The 19,399-nt window shown below is 40.3% G+C and overlaps 1 protein-coding gene across 1 annotated transcript in view; it reads right to left on the reverse strand.

The window, feature by feature from the left end:
• Positions 1 to 1,569: 1,569 nt before the first annotated feature.
• The window catches only part of CYB5R1 (cytochrome b5 reductase 1), a 150,222-nt gene continuing 132,392 nt past the window's right edge, over positions 1,570 to 19,399 (reverse strand). The window contains exons 8-9 of the mRNA XM_073669141.1: positions 3,342 to 3,441; positions 1,570 to 2,723 (exon numbers count right to left, since the gene is read on the reverse strand). Of these exons, the coding sequence (XP_073525242.1) occupies positions 2,551 to 2,723; positions 3,342 to 3,441 (273 nt within the window). The 3' untranslated portion in view covers positions 1,570 to 2,550. The remainder of the gene's footprint in view (positions 2,724 to 3,341; positions 3,442 to 19,399) is intronic.

Consider the following 19,399-nt stretch of genomic DNA (forward strand, 5'->3'; position numbering starts at 1 on the left):
AGCCCCACTGCACAATTAATAAAGAAGGCGTAGAAGGGAGGAGGGGAGGGGAAATGTAGAAAGCTTACCACGTTGTCGATTTCAAAACCATATGTCAGCTGGAAGCCATCCTGAGGGTGCCGCACCCATTGGTGATCACAAGCAAATGAAAAAGAAAAGGGAAATCCACCGGCACATCCAACAGGAAATAATTAAAAATTGTTCTTTATTGAAAAAAACAAACAAACCTAAAACATGCTAAAATGAAACCTCAGAAACCTGACGCGTTTCTGGTGTATACAACACCCTTATTCATAGGACAACTAAGGCAACATGTAACAGACCAGACTTTATACCAAACTTGCAATAAATGAGCAAAAACAATAGGTGGAGCTCAAATCAGTGCTGCAGAGGAAGTTGCAAACAATGCAGGTGACGAGCATAAAATAATAAATGCGGTGCAATGAATAATAAATAATTCATAAAGCATACCCAACATGACAATAATATTCTGAATGGACAAATATAATTGCAATAGTAATTCACATAATGGCAACTAATAGAAGCCACAATTGAGCAGTCAGTGTCACACAGGATGAAATCAGATACGCAGCCAGGCAGCCAGTAACAGAAAGAATGGAATCAGGTACAAAAAATCGACAAACGGCATTAAACAGCCTAGCAGTCAGTGTCTCAACATCACTACTACACAAGCAGTATCAAAAAAATGAATAAATAAATAAAAAAAATAAAAAAATAAAAAAAAAATGGTCACAATCACTAATAAGTAAAAAATAGGTCATTTTTGAAATTCATGCCCTGGGGATATTTAGTGTCCAAGGTCAATATCCAGTAGGCTTCTCTTATAGCTAATTGTTTCTGCCAGCTGCCCTACAAATGGAATGATCAACTTTTTCAATCCCAAAAAAAGACAAACAGGAAAGGTCTCCTCTATGCAATGTGCTAAAATGTTTAGCTGCCCCAGAATAACCAGAGTTACCACTGCCACCCATCAAGAATGGGCCAATAAATACCTTAAGACTGATTTTTCAAAGGTTTTATGGACTGCTGAAATGAGAGTGACTTTTGATGGGCCAGATGGATTGGCCAGAGGCTCCACTCCGACTCAGACGCCAGCAAGGTGGAGGTGGGGTACTGGTATGGACTGGTATCATCAAAGATGAACTTGTGGGACCTTTTCGGGTTGAGGATGGAGTGAAGCTCAACTCCCAGACCTACTGCTAGTTTCTGGAAGACAACTTCTTCAAGCAGTGGTACAGGAAGAAGTCGGCATCGTTCAAGAAAATCATGATTTTCATGCAGGACAATGCTCCATCACATGCATCCAACTACTCCACAGCGTGGCTGGCCAGTAAAGGTCTAAAAGAAGAAAAAATAATGACTTGGCCCCGTTGTTCACCTGATCTGAACCCCATAGAGAACCTGTGGTCCATCATAAAATGTGAGATGTACGGGGAGGGAAAACAGTACACCTCTCGGAACAGTGTCTGGGAGGCTGTGGTGGCTGCTGCACGCAATGTTGATCGAAAACAGATCAAGCAACTGACGGAATCTATGGATGGAAGGCTGTTGAGTGTCATCATAAAGAAAGGTGGCTATATTGATCACTAATTTTTTTGTTTTTGCATGTCAGAAATGTTTATTTCTACATTTTGTGCACTGATATTGGTTTACCTGGTGAAAATAAACAAGTGAGATGGGATTATATTTGGTTTTTATTAAGTTGCCTAATAATTATGCACAGTAATAGTTACCTTCACAAACAGATATCCTCCTAAGATAGCCAAATCTAAAAAAAACCCACTCCAACTTCCAAAAATATTAAGGTTGGATATTTATGAGTCTTTTGGGTTGATTGAGAACATAGCTGTTGATCAATAATAAAAATAATCCTCAAATACAACTTGCCTAATAATTCTGCACACAGTGTAGATTGAGCTCAAAAAGACAAACAGTACAAATGGCACAAGGGTATGATTTAATAACTATAAATTGAAACATTTCACAGGAGATGGTTTGTCACCAACAATAAGCCAAAATACCTAACGGGCCAAGGTCATTAAAGTATCAGCAAGAAGAACAAAAATTATGTCATAGTGTCCAATGAGACCTCAGCATTTCTCAGATGGCCAGAAAGAAATGTTAGGCAACATTAGGTAATATCCTATTACATGAGATATAATGTACTGTACTTTAAAAAGCAAGGTGATCAAAACAAATATTTTTTTACTTTGCTATTTCCTTTTCTATGCAGGATTTCTTCATACTTAGTAATGTTTCATGTCAGTACTTAAAAATATTTCTCCTTAACCATTTGACTCATCTGGTAGATAATTTTTCCTGACTGTTCAGCATTTAAAAGTATTTACCATTGAAAAATACATAAAATAAGTTAAAAATATAGGAAAAAAACTGCATATAGAAAAGCCTTTAAAGTTAAAGCGAAAATAATTATAAACACTTTCTGACATAAAATAGTCTTAACTTGTTCCTCCTATTTTGTTAGGAGTTAGAAAATGTTGTTTGACTTTTTGGGGTATCTTGTTATAATTAGAAAACATAACACATATTTCTATGATATCCTAAGATGTTTAAATTTGGCCTACAAGCCAGTTTTATCATGGCAGGAGGACCACACATTAAAATGATGACGTCCTCAGCAGGTGGTGGTAGATGCTCTTGGATCATCTTCAAGTCAATCAAACCCTCGCTGTATTCCCAGTCTTAACATGAGAACAGAAACAGAAAAGGAAAGTTAGAAAATGGACAGGATAAGGTTTTATCAGACTATGCTTGGAGGGTCCTTTCATAGTCATAAATATTTTGGATTTCAGAATAAATTGTCAGTCTAAAATTGATTTGTGAAGAAAATGTAAAGTGAACTAATTGAATATTCGATATTGGGTAAAGTACAGTACAATGAATAGAAAACTGAAACTTACAAAAAATGATTCAACTAAATGGTCTGATAAATAAGTAGAAATAGTAGATAGTAAACCACATTAAAAAATATAAACAAAACTAAGGCAAAAATAAAACTGCAGGACTTAAAGATAGTAACAAATTTCTGCTTTACTTTTTCAAAGAAACATGCAATCAATGGTAGAACCGTAATATGATGTGTTTTTGCAGCAATGAATGTTCAGCCTTTTGTTGGTTGATTGCATCTTTTAAATGGGCCTAGAAATCATTGCTAGCAGCATATCTCCACTTGTAAACAAAATGTACGTTTGACAATATTCAAACTGTATGGACACAGAATAATTGTACTATTGATTGTCGTCCTCATACTGTGTTAATTTGCCTTTAGTTTGATTAATGTTTTATCACACTGTACTTGCCTTCTGGAGCACTATCCACGGTAAACCAAAGCTTAAAGCGTCCTGAATGCTCATCCTTTAACCTTAGGAGATCATCACAAAGGAGTATATCATCCTCTGACTAGAAGGAGACATAGTTGTTATTTTTTCTTATTTTAGACACTATGAATTTGCCATTTTTTTAATGTTTTTACAGTACATTGTTGAAGGCAGGAGTAGATAAAAATGCTGCAAAGTAAGAATGCTTTCAAGAATATAAATGTTAATGGTTTATTTTTATCAATTCAATTGCAAAGTGAATGAACAAAATAAAAATCTAAATTTAAATGAATATTTGCTGCGACCACCCTTTGCCTTCAAAACAGCATCAAGGCATCAATTCTTCTATATAAACTTTTTTGCACAGTTTTTGAAGGAACTTGGCAGGGAGTATGTTCCAAACATCTTGGAGAACTGACCATAGATCTTCTGTGGATATTGGCTTGCGTAAATCCTTCTGTCTCTTCATGTAATCCCAGACTATGTTAATGATGTTGAGATCACAGCTCTGTTTGGGCCATATAATCACTTCTAGGACTCCTTCCTTTTGTTTATGCTGAAGATACTTCTTAATGATATTGGCTGTATATTTGGGCTCCTCCTACTGCAGAATAAATTTGGAGTAAGACACCTTCCTGTTGGTATTGAACGATAGATAAGTATGTTACTGTACTTTTCAGGATTGAGGACTCGAAGCAAAGGGCAATTTTGAGCACTGATGATGCAGATGATGCATAATAGAGTCTTTCTGGTATTGCTTAAAGAGACAGAAGGTCTGTGGTGGGTTCTCCAAGATGTTTGGAACATCCTCCCTCCTTCAAAAACTGTGTAGCTAGAGGAATCCATGCTCTAACACTGTTTTAAGACAAAGAATGATCACATCAAATATTAATATGATTTAATTATAATTAATTAATAAAAAATAAACTAATAGCTTTTATTTTTGAAAGCATACTAACTTTGCAGCATTTTTCCCATATCTGCCTAACACTTTTGCAAAGTACTGTAAATGTTTCTCATATATCTTGTAAACCGATGGAATAAAGGTTACACAAGAAATCACTAACTTGGAATATCAAGCCTGAAAATTCAAGTTAAGTTTGTGGCATAATGGCGGTAAAAGTCAGTAGTAAAAGTTTAGTTGAATTTGCTGTTCTCAATATGACAGCACTTGTTAGGGGAGCAGTTGTTGAGAGCATAAGACGAATACATGAGAATTAGTGCAATGCCGATGGCGTTAAATGGACCCTTTACACTACCCTCAAATTCGAGGGATGGCCCAAGGATTAAGCGCTTTTAGCCAGTCCAGTGGTTAATTATCTGGATAACCTTACTAGGTAGTGAACCTACCTAAATTAATAAATAATAATAATAAGAGACATTCTTGCTGTCGGCATTGCCAGACATAAAGGTTACTATGATATACCAGGTAAGGTATACAAGAGATGAAAAAAACAAGGCCAGCCAATCCAGCAGTCAGCATGCCAACTGAATGTTATTGTGGCAGCAGCAGATAAGACAAGACTAAAGCATATCCATGTAAGACCTCATTCACACATGCGATTTTTTTTTTTACATACGAGAATATCGGACCAATTAGTTTGATCAGAGTTTGATCAGAGTGTCATACAATCTTCTCGTACATGGATATAAAAAAAAACAAACAATTTCTCCACCTTCTCCATTCAGAGAGCCTGTGAAAATTGGACCGCACTTGGATGTCATCTGAGTGTGGTCCGATTTTTTTTCATTGACCCATTGGCTTGTATTGCTAATTTTGAAGCGACCCTCTGATCAAAATCGGACATGTCTCCCATATTTCTCGCAGATACTTGGCTCGAGGAAAGAAATCGGACATGTGAATAGTCCCATAGAATATCATGGGTATGAGTAGTATCCGTGAAAGCCAGAGATAGCACTCATGTGCAAAAATTGGACGTGTGAATGAGGCCTACGTATGTGACAAGGTAATAGGACTGATTTGAACTGGGTGATCTGATTTTCCAGGTTTAATATTTCCTCTTAGCAATTTTAAGAGACTTTTACTGGTAAATTAGGCTTAAAGATTCACACATTTTCAAGTCAAAATATCCTTTTTTTCCCCTAAATGTGTGACCTTGTGTAAAAATATGGTCTTTTTCAATTATTTGGTTCTAATGTCATGATAATGTCAAATCTTTCTTTGTTATCATAGTCAGAAGCAAATGCTGTAGAAACCATATAAGGGTATGTTCGTCATGTTTTGTAGTGTTTTTTTTTCTGCACCAAAAACCAGAGGGTATGCAGGAAAAGCGCTGCAAACAAAATGTATTTATATGGATGTTTTTTTCCAGCGTTTTTATTTCGGTTTTTTATTCATTCAAATGGGTGAAAAGCACTGCAAAAACACTGAGAGAATTGACTTGTTGCATTTTGGCAAAAACGCAGCAGGGCTCGTGGAAAAAAAAACATTGTGTGCATGAGATTTTAGAAATCACATTGATTATGCTGATGCTGTAAAACGCTGAGAAAAAAACATAGCAAAAAGGCCATGTGTGAACATGCCTTATGGGTCTATGGAGGAGGGAACGAGGGTTACAAGAGGATAGATAAAATCAAGTTAACCCCTTAAGGACGGAGCCAATTATGTACTTAATGACCAGGCCAATTTATACAATTCTGACCACTGTCACTTTATAAGGTAATTACTCTGGAACACTTCAACGGATCCCCCTGATTCTGAGATTGTTTTTTCGTGACATATTGTACTTCATGATAGTGATAAAATTTCTTCGATAAGACTTGCGTTTACTTGTGAAAAAAATGGAAATTTGGCAAAAATGTTGAAAATGTTGCAATTTTCAAACTTTGAATTTCCATGCCCTTAAATCAGAGAGATATGTCACACAAAGTAGTTAATAAATAACATTTACCACATTTCTACTTTACATCAGATCAATTTTGGAACCATTTTGGAACCCCAATTTTTTTTTGTTCAGAAGTTAGAAGGGTTAAAAGTTGACCAGCTATTTCTCATTTTTCCAACAAAATTTACAAAACCATTTTTTTAAGGACCACATCACATTTGAAGTGACTTTGAGGGGTCTATATGACAGAAAATACCCCAAAGTGACACCATTCAAAAAACTGCACTCCTCAAGGTGCTCAAAACCACATTCAAGAAGTTTATGAACCCTTCACGTGTTTCACAGGAACTGAAGCAACATGGAAGGAAAAAATGAACATTTAACTTTTTTTCACAAAATGTTTAATTCAGACCCAATTTTTTTATTTTTACAAGGGTAACGAGAGAAAATGAACCACAAAATTTGTTGTGCAATTCCTCCTGAGTAAGCAGATACCCTATATGTGGGGGAAAACCACTGTTTGGGTGCACGGCAGGATTCAGAAAGTTTCACAGAAGTTTATAACGTATAGCCGTGGAATTAAGAAATCACTTTTTTTTCCACAAAAATTTTCTTTTTATTTTCACAAGGGTAACAGCAGAAAATGGACCCCAAAATTTGTTGTGCAATTGCTCCTGAGTATGGACATACCCTATATGTAGGGGAAAACTATTGTTTGGGCACACGACAGGGCTTGGAAAGGAAGCAGTGACGTTTGGAACGCAGACTTTGATGGAATGGTCTGCTGGTCATGTCGCGTTTGGAGAGCCCCTGAAGTAACTAAACAGTGGAAAACCCTGACAAGTTACCCCATTTTGGAAACTACAGCCCTCAAGGATTTTATCCAGGGGTATAGTGAGCATTTTGAACCCACAGGTACTACACAGAATTTGATAACATGAGGTGGTTATACTGAAAATTTTCATATTTTTTTCACGAAAATGTAGATTTAGCCCCAAATTTGTAATTTTTGCAATGGATAATAGAAGAAAACGGACCCAATAATTTGTTATGCTATTTCTCCTGAACGTGACGGTGCCCCATATGTCATCAGAAATTACTGTTAGGCCACAGGTCAGGGCTGAGAAGGAAGAAGCACTATTTGGCTTTTGGAGCATAGATTTTGGTAGAATAGTTTGTGGGTGACATTTGCGGAGCCCGTAAGGTGCCAGAACAGCAGAAAAGACTCAAAAGTGACCCCATTGTAGAAATTGCACATCTCAATGAATTAATCTACTGCTGCAGTGACTATTATGTAACATCCACACCAGGCTTTATTTTTCTGCCAGTTTAGTGCCCATACATTGTGCCCCCATACATTTCTCCTGGTGACACCCCCCCCGTAAATTAAGTGCTCTCTCCGCTACAATAATGCCAAACAAATGGCTGCTAACTGCGGTTTTGGCACAGTGGGGCTCAGAAGGAGGGGCAGAATTCACTGGATTTTATTTGAGGGGGCGGGAGCCATGTCGCTTTTCCAGAGTCTTTGTTCTACCAGTAATGTGGACCCCCTATAGTCCCACTAACAGATGACAGACCTGAGAGGGGGCTGGTTTTGTGTGGGATAAACTAGGGGTTTTATTGGTAACATTTTGGGGTACATAATTTTCGATTGCTTCCAGAATAAGGCTGGATCACATTCTTGTGTTCTACGCTGAACACTTACGTGGGGGTTTCCGTGTAAATCCCACAAAAATGTGATTCAGACAAAACTCCCAACGGAGCCACCCACCACAAAGAGGCAGATGGAGACACTTTAGAGTCCGTTTAGCGTCTGCTCCGGTGGTCTCCATCTTTTTAGGCATGCACAGATCTGTGGACTTCTATACTAAAAGCCTAAAATGATGGTACGCTGCCGGAACAGAGACCAGTCCAAAGGGACTCCATCGGCCTCATAAGTGAGTGGCTCCATCTGGGTTTATTGTCTGAATTGCTTTTTTGGTGAATTTACGCGGAAACCCCAACGTAAGTGCTCAGCAGAGAGCGCAGGCTAAACATGAGTTGAGCCTTATTCCGATTTTTTTGGAGACAGAATGAAGAAATAGCAGTACCAGAATAGTTCTTATTTTTGTTTTTTCACGGTTCTCCGTCCGGTATAAGTGATAAGGCGGATTTATTCTTTGGATCGATGTGATTACAGCAATGCCAGATTTATATGGGTCTATTTTAGGTTTTGTTGCGATCACACAGTAAAAATGCTCTTTATTATAAAAGTAGTTATTTTCGTCGCTATATTCTGAGAGCTGTAACTTTTTTATTTTTTGGTGTACAGAGCTGTATGATGGCTTATTTTTTGCGGGACAAGTTGCAGATTTTTTTGGCACTATTTTGGGGAACATAGTAAATTTCGCTGTTTATTCAGATTTTTCAGAGACCGAATGAACAAAAACCAGCAATTCAGTTATTATTTTTTGCGCCGTTGGCCGTGCGGTAAAAGTGATGACTGATTTGTCTGCCGAGTCGGTACGTTTACAGCGATACCAGATTTATATATTTTTTTTTATGCTTAACCATTTTTACAGACTAAAAACAGTATTTTACAAAAAAGAACTTGATTTTGCATCGTGACATTCTGAGAGCTGTAACTTTTTAATTTTTTTGCCGAATTTTGTTTTTTGTGGGATGGTTTGGCATTCTTATTTATATAACGTAATTTTTTTACACGTGCGACTTTTTGATCCCTTTTTATTCACTTTTTTGTGAGTCAGTATGATGAAAAAGCGTAATTTTCGGCGTGTTTTTTATTTTTGTTTTATGCCATTCACCAAATGGACTAAATAATGCAACAGTTATATAGAGCGGGTCGTTCCGGGTGTGACGATGCCAATTATGTGTACATTTTTTCGTTTATTTTTGTTTTATCACAAACGCTGCGTTTTGAGCGGCGAAACGGATTTTAGTGATTTGTGTGAACTTTTTGTGTGTTTTTTTACTTTTTTACATATTTTATTTAACATTTTTACTTTTTCACTAAGTCCCACTGTGGGACATGTGTGATTGTCACTTTTATTGCTGATCTGATACACTGCAGTAATTCTGTCCTGCAGTGTATGAGACCTGTCAGTGAGTCATGTATGATCACTTGATGAAGGCGTTTTTTTTTTTTCCTGCCGAAACGCGTTGTGATTAATAAATAAAATTTTTTAATCCCACTTATTTGCCTCATCCTAGCTATTTGGTGCTCCTTCCAAACCGCCTTTTTTTCTTTTTCTTTTTCCTTGATGTCTGACTCACTGACTGCCTGTGAGATGCAGCTTATTGGTAACCACCGGGACCGACTATTCTCATTGCGGGGGTCCGATGGTTACTAAGGGGGTCACAAGACCCCATTGTAACAACTTAAATACCGCTGTCAGGATTGAGAGCGATATTTAAGGGGTTAATCAGCCCCAATTGGCATAGAGACTGGCCAGGGCCGATACTGCAGGGTGTCAGCTGTCACACACAGCTGACACCAGCAGGAATCGCCGCTACTGGGCGGCGCTATTTATTTATTCCTCAGCGTCACATTTTCACGGCTCTGAGGAATAAGTACCCTTAATGACCGCTGTGAAAATGCGTTACTGCGGTCATTAAGGGGTTAAATAAGGCTCCACAGCACATTAGGAGTAGCAGAATGCCAACAAAAAAACATGTATTTCATGCAGTATTACTTCATTTCATGATTAACCGCTTCCTGACCGCCCACTGTACATAAACGTCGGTGCTTGCTGGGCTCTGTGCAGTGCCGACCCCCAGGGTCCTGCAAGCACTGCGGGTGCAGTGCAGAGCGACAGCTCTGACAGGGGACATCATCGGGACCTGTTTGGATCAGGTCCCAATGATGTTAACCCTTTGCTATCTTCTATATGCCGCAATCTATAGTGATCGTGGCATTTAGAAGATAGTGAGAGGAGAGGGAGTCGTCCACTTACCTCTCCGACGGCCCCCTGATGTCTGACAGGACCTGCCATTGTCATGGCAGCCGGAGGTCACATGACCGCCTCCGGGTCTGCCGTGTACGGTGTCCTGCTAGATTCAGCCTGCAGCTGAGTCTACCAGGAGATAATGACAGTGTAAAACTGTCAGCAGAGCTCTCATGCAATGCAATACATGTCTATTGCATTGCATGAGAACAGTGATTAGAACAATAAAAATTAATGTCCCATACAGGACTAAGTAAAAATGTAAAAAAAAGTCTAAAAAATGTTTTCAAACTGTTAAAAAAAAATCACAAAATAAAAATAAATAAATAAATAAAATATTAAACCAATAAATCCGTATATTTATGCAAAAACAAAAAAAGTACACATATTTGGTATCACCGCGTCTGAAACAACCCGATCTATAAAACTGTTACACTAACTCCTTCTGTGCACACCGTAAAAAAAAAATAAAAAACGGAGCAAAAAACTATGCTTTTTCATCATATTGCCAAACAAAAAGTGGAATAAAATGCGGTCAAAAAGCAAAATGGAAATAAAAATGGTACCGCTGAAAACGTCATCTTGTTCCGCAAAAAAAAGCCGCCATACAGCTCCATCAGCCAAAAATAGAAAAGTTATAGCTCTCAGAATAAAGCGATATAAAAAATATATTTTTTCTCTAAAATTGTTTTGTGTAAAACATAAAAAAAAAAATATACGGTAAGTGTAGTATCGCTGTGAACGTACTGACCTGAAGAATAATGCTATCACTTTTATCACACGCAGAATGGCATAAAAAAAACCTCGAAAAACAATTCCTGAATTGTTGTTTTTTGTTCATTTTACCTCCCAAAAAACGGAATAGAAAGTGATCAAAAAATGTCATGTACCCAAAAATGGTACCAATAAAAACGTCAACTCGTCCTGCAAAAAACAAGCCCTCGCATGACTCTGTCGGCCGAAATATGGAAAAATTGTAGCTCTCAAAATATGGCGATGCAAAAACTAGATTTTGCAAAAAAAAGCGTCTTTTAGTGTGTGACAGCTGTCAATCATAAAAACCCCATGTAAATATGGTATCGCTGTAATCGCACCAATCCGAAGAATAAAGTAATCTTATCAGTTATACCATACGAGGAACAGCGTAAAAAAAAAATAAAATAAATGAAACCAATTCTTCACCTGCTACTGATTTGTTTATTATGTCTCACAAAGATCGCAGTATGGCTCTGCGCTGAGCACTTACACCAGAGTTTCCGTGTAAATCTCTGAAATACATGATTCAGACGGAACCCATGACTGAAGATTCCCTGTAATGAGAAATTGCACAACAAATTTCATGGTGCAATTTCTCCTGTTACCCTTATGATAATGCAAAATTAAGGGATGAAAAATGTTTTTGTGGGAAAAATGTGAAAATGTTATTTTTACGGCTCAATATTATAAACTACTGTGAAGCACCTGGGGGTGCAAGGTGCTCACCACACATCTAGATAAGTTCCCTAAGGGGTCTAGTTTCCAAAATGGTGTCACTAGTGGGGGGTTTCCACTGTTTAGGCACATCAGGGGCTCCCCAAATGCGACATGGCGTCCGCTAATTATTCAAACAAATTTTACATTCAAAAAGTCAAATGGCGCTCCTTCCCTTCCGAACCCTGCAGTGCGCCCAAACAGTGGTTTTCCCCCACATATGGTGTATCGGCATACTCCGGAGCAATTGCACAACAAATTTCATGGTGCAATTTCTCCTGTTACCCTTATGATAATGCAAAATTAGGGGATGAAAAACATTTTTGTGGGAAAAATGTGAAAATTTTATTTTTACGCCTCAATATTATAAACTTCTGTGAAGCACCTGAGGGTGCAAGGTGCTCACCACACATCTAGATAAGTTCCCTAAAGGGTCTAGTTTCTAAAATGGTGTCACTTGTGGGGGGTTTCCACTGTTTAGGCACATCAGGAGCTCCCCAAATGCAACATGGCGTCCGCTAATTATTCAAACAAGTTTTACATTCAAAAAGTCTAATGGCGCTCCTTCCCTTCCGAACCCTGCCGTGCGCCCAAACAGTGGTTTTCCCTCACATATGGGGTATCAGTGTGCTCAGGAGAAATTGCACTACAAATTGTGTATTCCATTTTTTCCTGTTACCCTTGTGAAAATAAAAAAATTGTGTCTAAAGTAACATTTTTGTGAAAAAAAGTTAAATGTTCATTGTTTTCTTCCATATTCCAAAAATTCCCGTGAAGCACCTGAAGGGTTAATAAACTTCTTGAATGTGCTTTTGAGCACCTTGAGGGGTGAAGTTTTTAGAATGATGTCACTTTTGCGTATTTTCTGTCATAAAGGCCCCTCAAAGTCACTTCAAATAAGATGTGGTCCCTAAAAAAAATGTTTTTGTAAATTTTGTTGGAAAAATTAAAAATCGCTGGTCAACTTTTAACCCTTAGAACTTCCTAACAAAAAAAAATGTTGGTTCCAAAATTGTGCTGATGTAAAGTAGACATGTGGGAAATGTTATTTATTAACTATTTTGTGTGACATATCTCTCTGACTTAAGGGCATAAAAATTCAAAGTTTGAAAATTGCAAAATTTTCAAAATTTTTGCCAAATTTCTGATTTTTTTCACAAATAAATGCAAGTGATATTGAAGAAATTTTACCACTAACATGAAGTACAATATGTCACGAAAAAACAATCTCAGAATCAGGGGGATCCGTTGAAGCGTTCCAGAGTAATTACTTCATAAAGTGACAGTGGTCAGAATTGAAAAAAATTGGCCTGGTCACGAAGGCGAAAACAGGCTTTGGCGCGAAGTGGTTAAAGAGAATTAAAGGGAAACCAGGTTTTTGCTATCCCATCTGAAAGCAGCATGATGTAGGGTCAGAGACCCTGATTACAGTGATGTAACACTTACTGGGCTAATTGTTGCATTTTTGAGAAAAATCACTGTTTTATCTGCTGCAGATCTACCAGTTCTCTGAATGCTGATCTCTGTATAACCACACCCTCACCACTGATTGGCAGCTTTCTGTGTACACTGTACATAGGCAGAAAGCTGCCAATCACTGGTGGGGGCGGAGTTATACAGGGCTGATGAATATGCTTGACTACAGCAGGTGTACTAGTCCTCTAGTGATAATCTCCAGCTGAGAAAACAGTGATTTTAGCAAAACTACAGCAAGCAGCCAAGTGATACATCGCTGGTGTCAGGGTCTTTGCCCCTACATTATGCAGCTCTCAGATTAGATGGCAAAACCTGCTGACAAATTCCCTTTAAGTCTTAAACATGTACTTCTCCTTTCTACTTCGGAGTAGATGTGGGTTAAATTACGGTATTTTCACTTGTCTATAAACACATAAGAATCAGAGTACCTAAGAGCTTCCTGTCAATAAAAAATAAAGGAATTAAGTAATCTCCGTTTCTAAGTAATCTATGTTCTCCTTTATCTAGTTAAAAGGAAGATGAATTTTCCTGAGTATAAACTTCTCAGTAGTTTGTCCAGATATTTGGATTTCAGGGTCATGGGAAGGTGTTAGAACTTTAGCATTTGCTGAATTCTGAAGCCAGGAGATCATTATGGTAGCAGCAATCTGTGTGAGATTGTAAGAAATATAATGATAAAATAGAGGCAGCATATATTGACCAGTGGCTTGTCAGTTTATGCTGTTGATGTCAGTGCGTATTTCACCTTTTACAATGCAATTCATGCTGGATTGCAGCCATAATTCAAAAAGAGGGCCAGGGACTATAGGGAAAGACTGGAATAGTCCAGCATTGTCACCCAGTGGGCTTCTCCCCCTCACATGATTGGCAGGCCTCTTGCTATGTACAGAGAGAGAGAGAGAGAGAGAGAGAGAGAGAGACCTGTTAATAAAATAGATTTGCAAATCCTGTTTTTTCAGGGACCACTTCACTTTTGAAGTGTCTTTGAGGGGCCCATATTTCTGGAAACACACAAACAAAACTTTAAAACTATACTCAGAAAGTTGGTTAACCCTTCAGGTACTAGACAAGAATTGATGAGAACTGGAAGAAAGAAAATCAAACATTTTTTTTTTTGCTAAAATGTTGCTCTAGCCCCAAATTTTTAATTTTCAAAAGGGTAAAAAGTGTAAATGGACCACACTATTTATTGTGCAATTTCTCGTGAATATATTGAGGACAGAAACTACTGTTTGGGCAAACGACAGGGCTCAGAAGCGAAGGAGCGCCAATTGATTTTTGCACAAATTTGGCTGGAATAGATTGTGGATACTATGTTAAATTTGCAGAGCCCCATATTTTTTAACATTTTTTTACGAAAATGATTTTCATAAGGTTAACCGGAGATATTGTACAATAGATTGTGCTGTCTATTTTCTCCTAAGTAAGCAGATACCCCACATGCAGTTGAAACTATGGGTACACAGTTGGTCTTCGAAGGGAAGCAGCAGCATTTGACTTTTGGAGTGCAATTCTTGCTGTAATAGATTGTGGATGCCATGTCATATTTGGAGAGGTGCCAAAAAAGCAGAAACCCTGACAAGTTACCCATGTTGGAAATTGCACCACTCATGGAATTGATCTCAGGTTGTAGTGAGCATTTTGAAATGACAGGTGATTTGTAGAATGTTATAACATTGGGATATAAAAGTGAAATTTTACATTTATTTTCCATGCAAATGTTGCTTTAGTCGAAAATTTCTAATTTTATTAATGGTAACAAGAGAAAATGGACCACAAGATTAATTGTGTAATTTCTCCTGAGTACACAGATACAATATGTTGGGGAAATTTAGTGTTTGGACATACAACAGGACTTGGAATGTAAGGAGTGCTATCTGAGTGATGCCATGTCGGATTTGCAGAACCCACGAGTAGCTAAAATATCAGAAACCCCTCCCACAAGTGACCACCTTCTGGAAACTACACCCCTCAAGGTGTAGAGGATACTCCGATGATCTGCTGGGCCAGTCCGATACTGATCATTAGTGATCATACCATTTCTATCCTTATATAGTGATGTGGAGTAGTTGCACTATGTATATTGCTTTTAAAAATTAGCACTAAATAAAGAGGAACGTATCTCTGGATCTGTATTGAGGATTTAATAAAAACAAAAACTGGAATACTCAGAAAAGCAGCAGGAATAAAGTAAGAGCAAAAAGTGACACTTTTGACCTGGTGACAGATTCTCTTTAAGCACAGTGAATATCATAAAGCAAGCTACAGTGCCACAGTGGTAACTCGCATGCCTCCTCAGCGCTGCCTTACTCACCGTGATCACCACTATCTGCTTCTCTTCATGTCAGGCCAAGTCACTGACTTTGTCTTGTGCAGAAGTCCTCAGTGCTGCTGCATCTGTATTGTTTCCACATAGCTATAGAAGGGTGGCCAGATGCTGCAGGAATTTAACCCTGCTGTGTCTTGCAGGGTTTGGATTCCCCAGCCAAACACCAACCAGCAGGTGCTATATTAGGCAGCGCCTCCCTCCACTCCGGTGCCTGAACTTAGATTCCAGTTCCTGTTAGCATCTAGTTCCTGGCAAGGTATTTTGTTGTTTATTCCTCCAATTACTGACCCAGCTTGTCTTCTCGTCTTGTCTCTTCTCTCCGCTCCTGACCTCGGCTACGTATCCTGAACCTGAGCTGCCTGCCCCGATCCCGGACCATCTGACTACACTATTGTTTCGCCCCTTGGTACCTTGCCACCTGCTCTGACCCATGGGTCAGCTGCTGCAGTCCCGGGGACTGCCCTGCTGTGGTACCTGATGTCTACTGGTGGACCAGCCTATCCACACAATCAGGGATCTAGTGACGAACCAGTAGACATTTATTCACGCCCCTCCAGTGTAAACCTGACCCGTGGCGTAGTGGGTCCACACCCACCAGCGTGTCATACTGTATTGTCCATTAATTGCAATCCCTACTTCATAATAGTAGATCCCAAACTTATATAAAATAAATGTGCAACACTAAGTAAATAATCCAAAACATTTTTTATGTAGAAAAATCACGTTAGTAAAAAAAATAGAAATAGATTTATGTACATAACCTGGGAGGGCGGAGGGTTATGTAGCAAGACAACCTCATTTGTAGCTGACTTTGAAGCCAATCACATGCTACAATGGTCTATTTCTGATACATTAAATCCCATATAACCCTTTGCTGATTAAATATCTTTATAACTATAAACAGATTTCATGTTGTTTTCTAGTGCACCATGAAACAAGAGGTGTTATCAAGGCGCACTGTCACTCTATATAAAACCAAGTCAAAGTTCTTTTTCTAATAACTGCCCTGAACGAGAGGTCAGACTGACCTTCAAACATGTTGTATGTTTTTTTCAGAGTAAAGATTTTTGTTATGGGCTGGTGAGCAGGATTTGATAAGCTGTAGGTCAGGGCAGGAAAACCGGGCGGTACATGAAACATTGAGGGCCAGCAGAGCTGGAAATGCAGAATGGCAGATTAATCAGCAGAGCTGGAGGTACTATAAACACCTTGATGTTGGACAACAGATTCAATATGCAATCAGGCACTTTGCTGCAGGTGTTTGGATAGAACACAGGAGAAGCAGATTTGAGTTGGCAATCAGGTGACTTGCTGCAGGACTGCAGCACATAGGAACAGCAGAGTCAAGTAGTCAATCTGGCATCTTGTTGCAGAAGTTTGGATAGCACATAGGGACAACAGAGTTGATTAATCAATCAGACACTTTGAAGAAGCATAGTTGAGGGTGTAGTCAGCACCTTGGAATAGCAGAGACAAGTTGGCTGACACGTACCTTGATGCAGCAGAATTGAGGGTCTGGAAAGCATCAGAAACTGCAGAACTGAGTTGGTAACAGGAGCTTGATGCTGAATAACATTATGAATAGCTGAGTAGATAATCAAGCACCTGGCTGAAGCAAAGTCACATGGGAAGTTTGATTTGATTCCTGGAAAGTACATGGTAGCAGTGGGCACTACTACCTGAATACTCAGGAGCTGCTTAGCTGACCTTAGATTTCCTTAGTATTGCACAGGTGATGGAATTATTATTAAGGCATCAGAAACTGCAACAGGTTCTCTCACCTGTGAAATACTATAGAAATCCTGAAAACATGTGTTGGGGGGCCATGAGGACGGGGTTTAGGAAACACTGCCTCAGATGATGACATCAGAGGTGCTTGCTGGGTTACAATACTCACACAGAGGGAACCAGCTGTCATGCAAGGTGTGGGAAAGACTAAGTGCAACACAAAGGGAAGAGGGAAAGGGATCCCAGACTCTAGGGAAAGGGGGGAGGGAAGACCTCCTAGGCTGATCTAGTGTCACCCTGTCTCCACTAACGTCCGTATATTGGTTCTTCACCAATCACCGCACACGTACATCACTCTGTCTTTCCCTGGCATTAGGCTCAGGCTCATCCCCACTGAACACTAAAGACAGCAAGTAGGAACTTTCAATCTTATATTCCTGGTAGACAACCACACAGTCATTCACATTCATGCCCGGACCTGGCAAGCGTTTTCTGTCAGCCATACGTTTATACCTGTCTCCCATGATCTTTAAATTACTCAGAACACCCTGCCATACCGAGGAGAGTGCCGAAACAAACCGTTCCTCCTCAGGAACTCCCGAAGCTGCTCCCCTACTAAAGGTACCAACCTGTGGGTGATAACCGTACGCACCGAAGGACGGTGAACTGCCAGTAGATTCTTGACGATGATTATTAATGACAAATTCTGCCAGCGGTAAGAAGGCTACTCAATCCTTCTGATTTTCGGAGACGAAACACCTGAGGTAGGTCTCCAAATTCTAATTGACACGCTTGGTCTGTCCATTCAACTGAGGGTGGAAGGCAGAGGAAAAGCACAGCTGCACCCCCAGTTGAGAACAGAATGCCTTTCAGAACTTGGAAACTGTGTCCCTCGATCTGACACCACATCAGAGGGAACCCCGTGAGCTTCACAATGTCATTTATGAACACTTGAGCAACTGTCTTGGCATTTGGAAGTGCGGGTATTGCGACAAAGTGAACCATTTTACTGAAACTATATAAAACCACCGTTTTGCCTGCAGAAACCGGTAGGTCAGTAATAAAATCCATGGACAAGTGAGTCCAAGGCCTACTAGGGATAGGTAGCGGAAGAAGAGTACCAGACGGACGGGTATGCAAAACCTTAGAATGCGCGCAAACACAACAAGCAGCTACGTGTTCAATCACATCCCGATGCAACCCTGGCCACCAAAAATGACGAGAGAAGAGGTTCGCGGTTGCCTTACAGCCTGGATGCCCAGCAAGCACAGAGTTATGATGTTCCTTAATTACTTTGCGGCACAGATTAGATGGTACAAATAACCTTCCTGAAGGGCAGGAGGCAGGGGCGTCCCCCTGAACCTCCAACACCTCACCCTCCAGTTCAGGATACAGTGCCGAAATGACTACCTGTAGCATCGGCGTCTCTGCCCCTTGCTAGGCAGAGACGCCGTCTCTCTCATCTCCCCGCTCCTGGCGCGGCGTCCTCCAGCGCTTCCCTCCCTGCTGCTGCCAGCGCGCGCTCCTTCCCCGGCAGTGTGCTTAGGGCGCGCGCGCGCTCCCCCTCTCTTAAAGAGACTGCGTGCGCCGTCCTAAGGAGTCCCCGGCCAATTGCCGGAGGACCTCCCATATATAAGGCACCTCCTCCAAAATGGAGGTGCCCGAGCAAAGTTCTTTGCACTGTGTCTGATCTTTGCTTCAGCCCTCAGGTTCCGCTGCTAGCCTGACTCCTCGTCCTGCCTGCCAGCCTGTTTTCTGCCCGTTACCTGCCTAGCCTGCCAGCCTGCTCACCTGGAGAGCTCACCTGTTACCTGCCTGTTACCTGCCTTGGCTGTCAGTCTGCTCACCTGGGAGCACCCGTCTGTTTCTGCTGTGTCCGTCAGACCGCTCACCTGGGAGCACCCGCTTGTTATCTGCTGTGTCCGTCAGACCGCTCACCTGGGAGCGCCCACCAGTTACCTACTGAGTCCGTCAGTCCGCTCACCTGGGAGCACCCGCCTGTTTCCTGCCTGCCTGCCTGGAGACCCTGCCATCACTTGCTGTGACCACCTTCCTGGTAAACCTAAAGACTGCTACTTGCCCTGCTTTCTCGAACTGTGACCACCTGTCAGCTACCAGAGACTTCCGCCTTCTTGCCGTGTCCATCCGCCATACCGGTCAGTCCCAGCCATCTGACTCGTGGGAGCCACCTGCTCTCTTACAAGGTCGTCCCCAGAGTAGCACCTGGTCACGGTGTCGTTTGCTGCC

This window comes from Phyllobates terribilis, unplaced genomic scaffold, assembly GCF_046119375.1.
Source record: "Phyllobates terribilis strain yellow unplaced genomic scaffold, ASM4611937v1 Scaffold_2__4_contigs__length_985480577, whole genome shotgun sequence".
NCBI lineage: Eukaryota > Metazoa > Chordata > Amphibia > Anura > Dendrobatidae > Phyllobates > Phyllobates terribilis.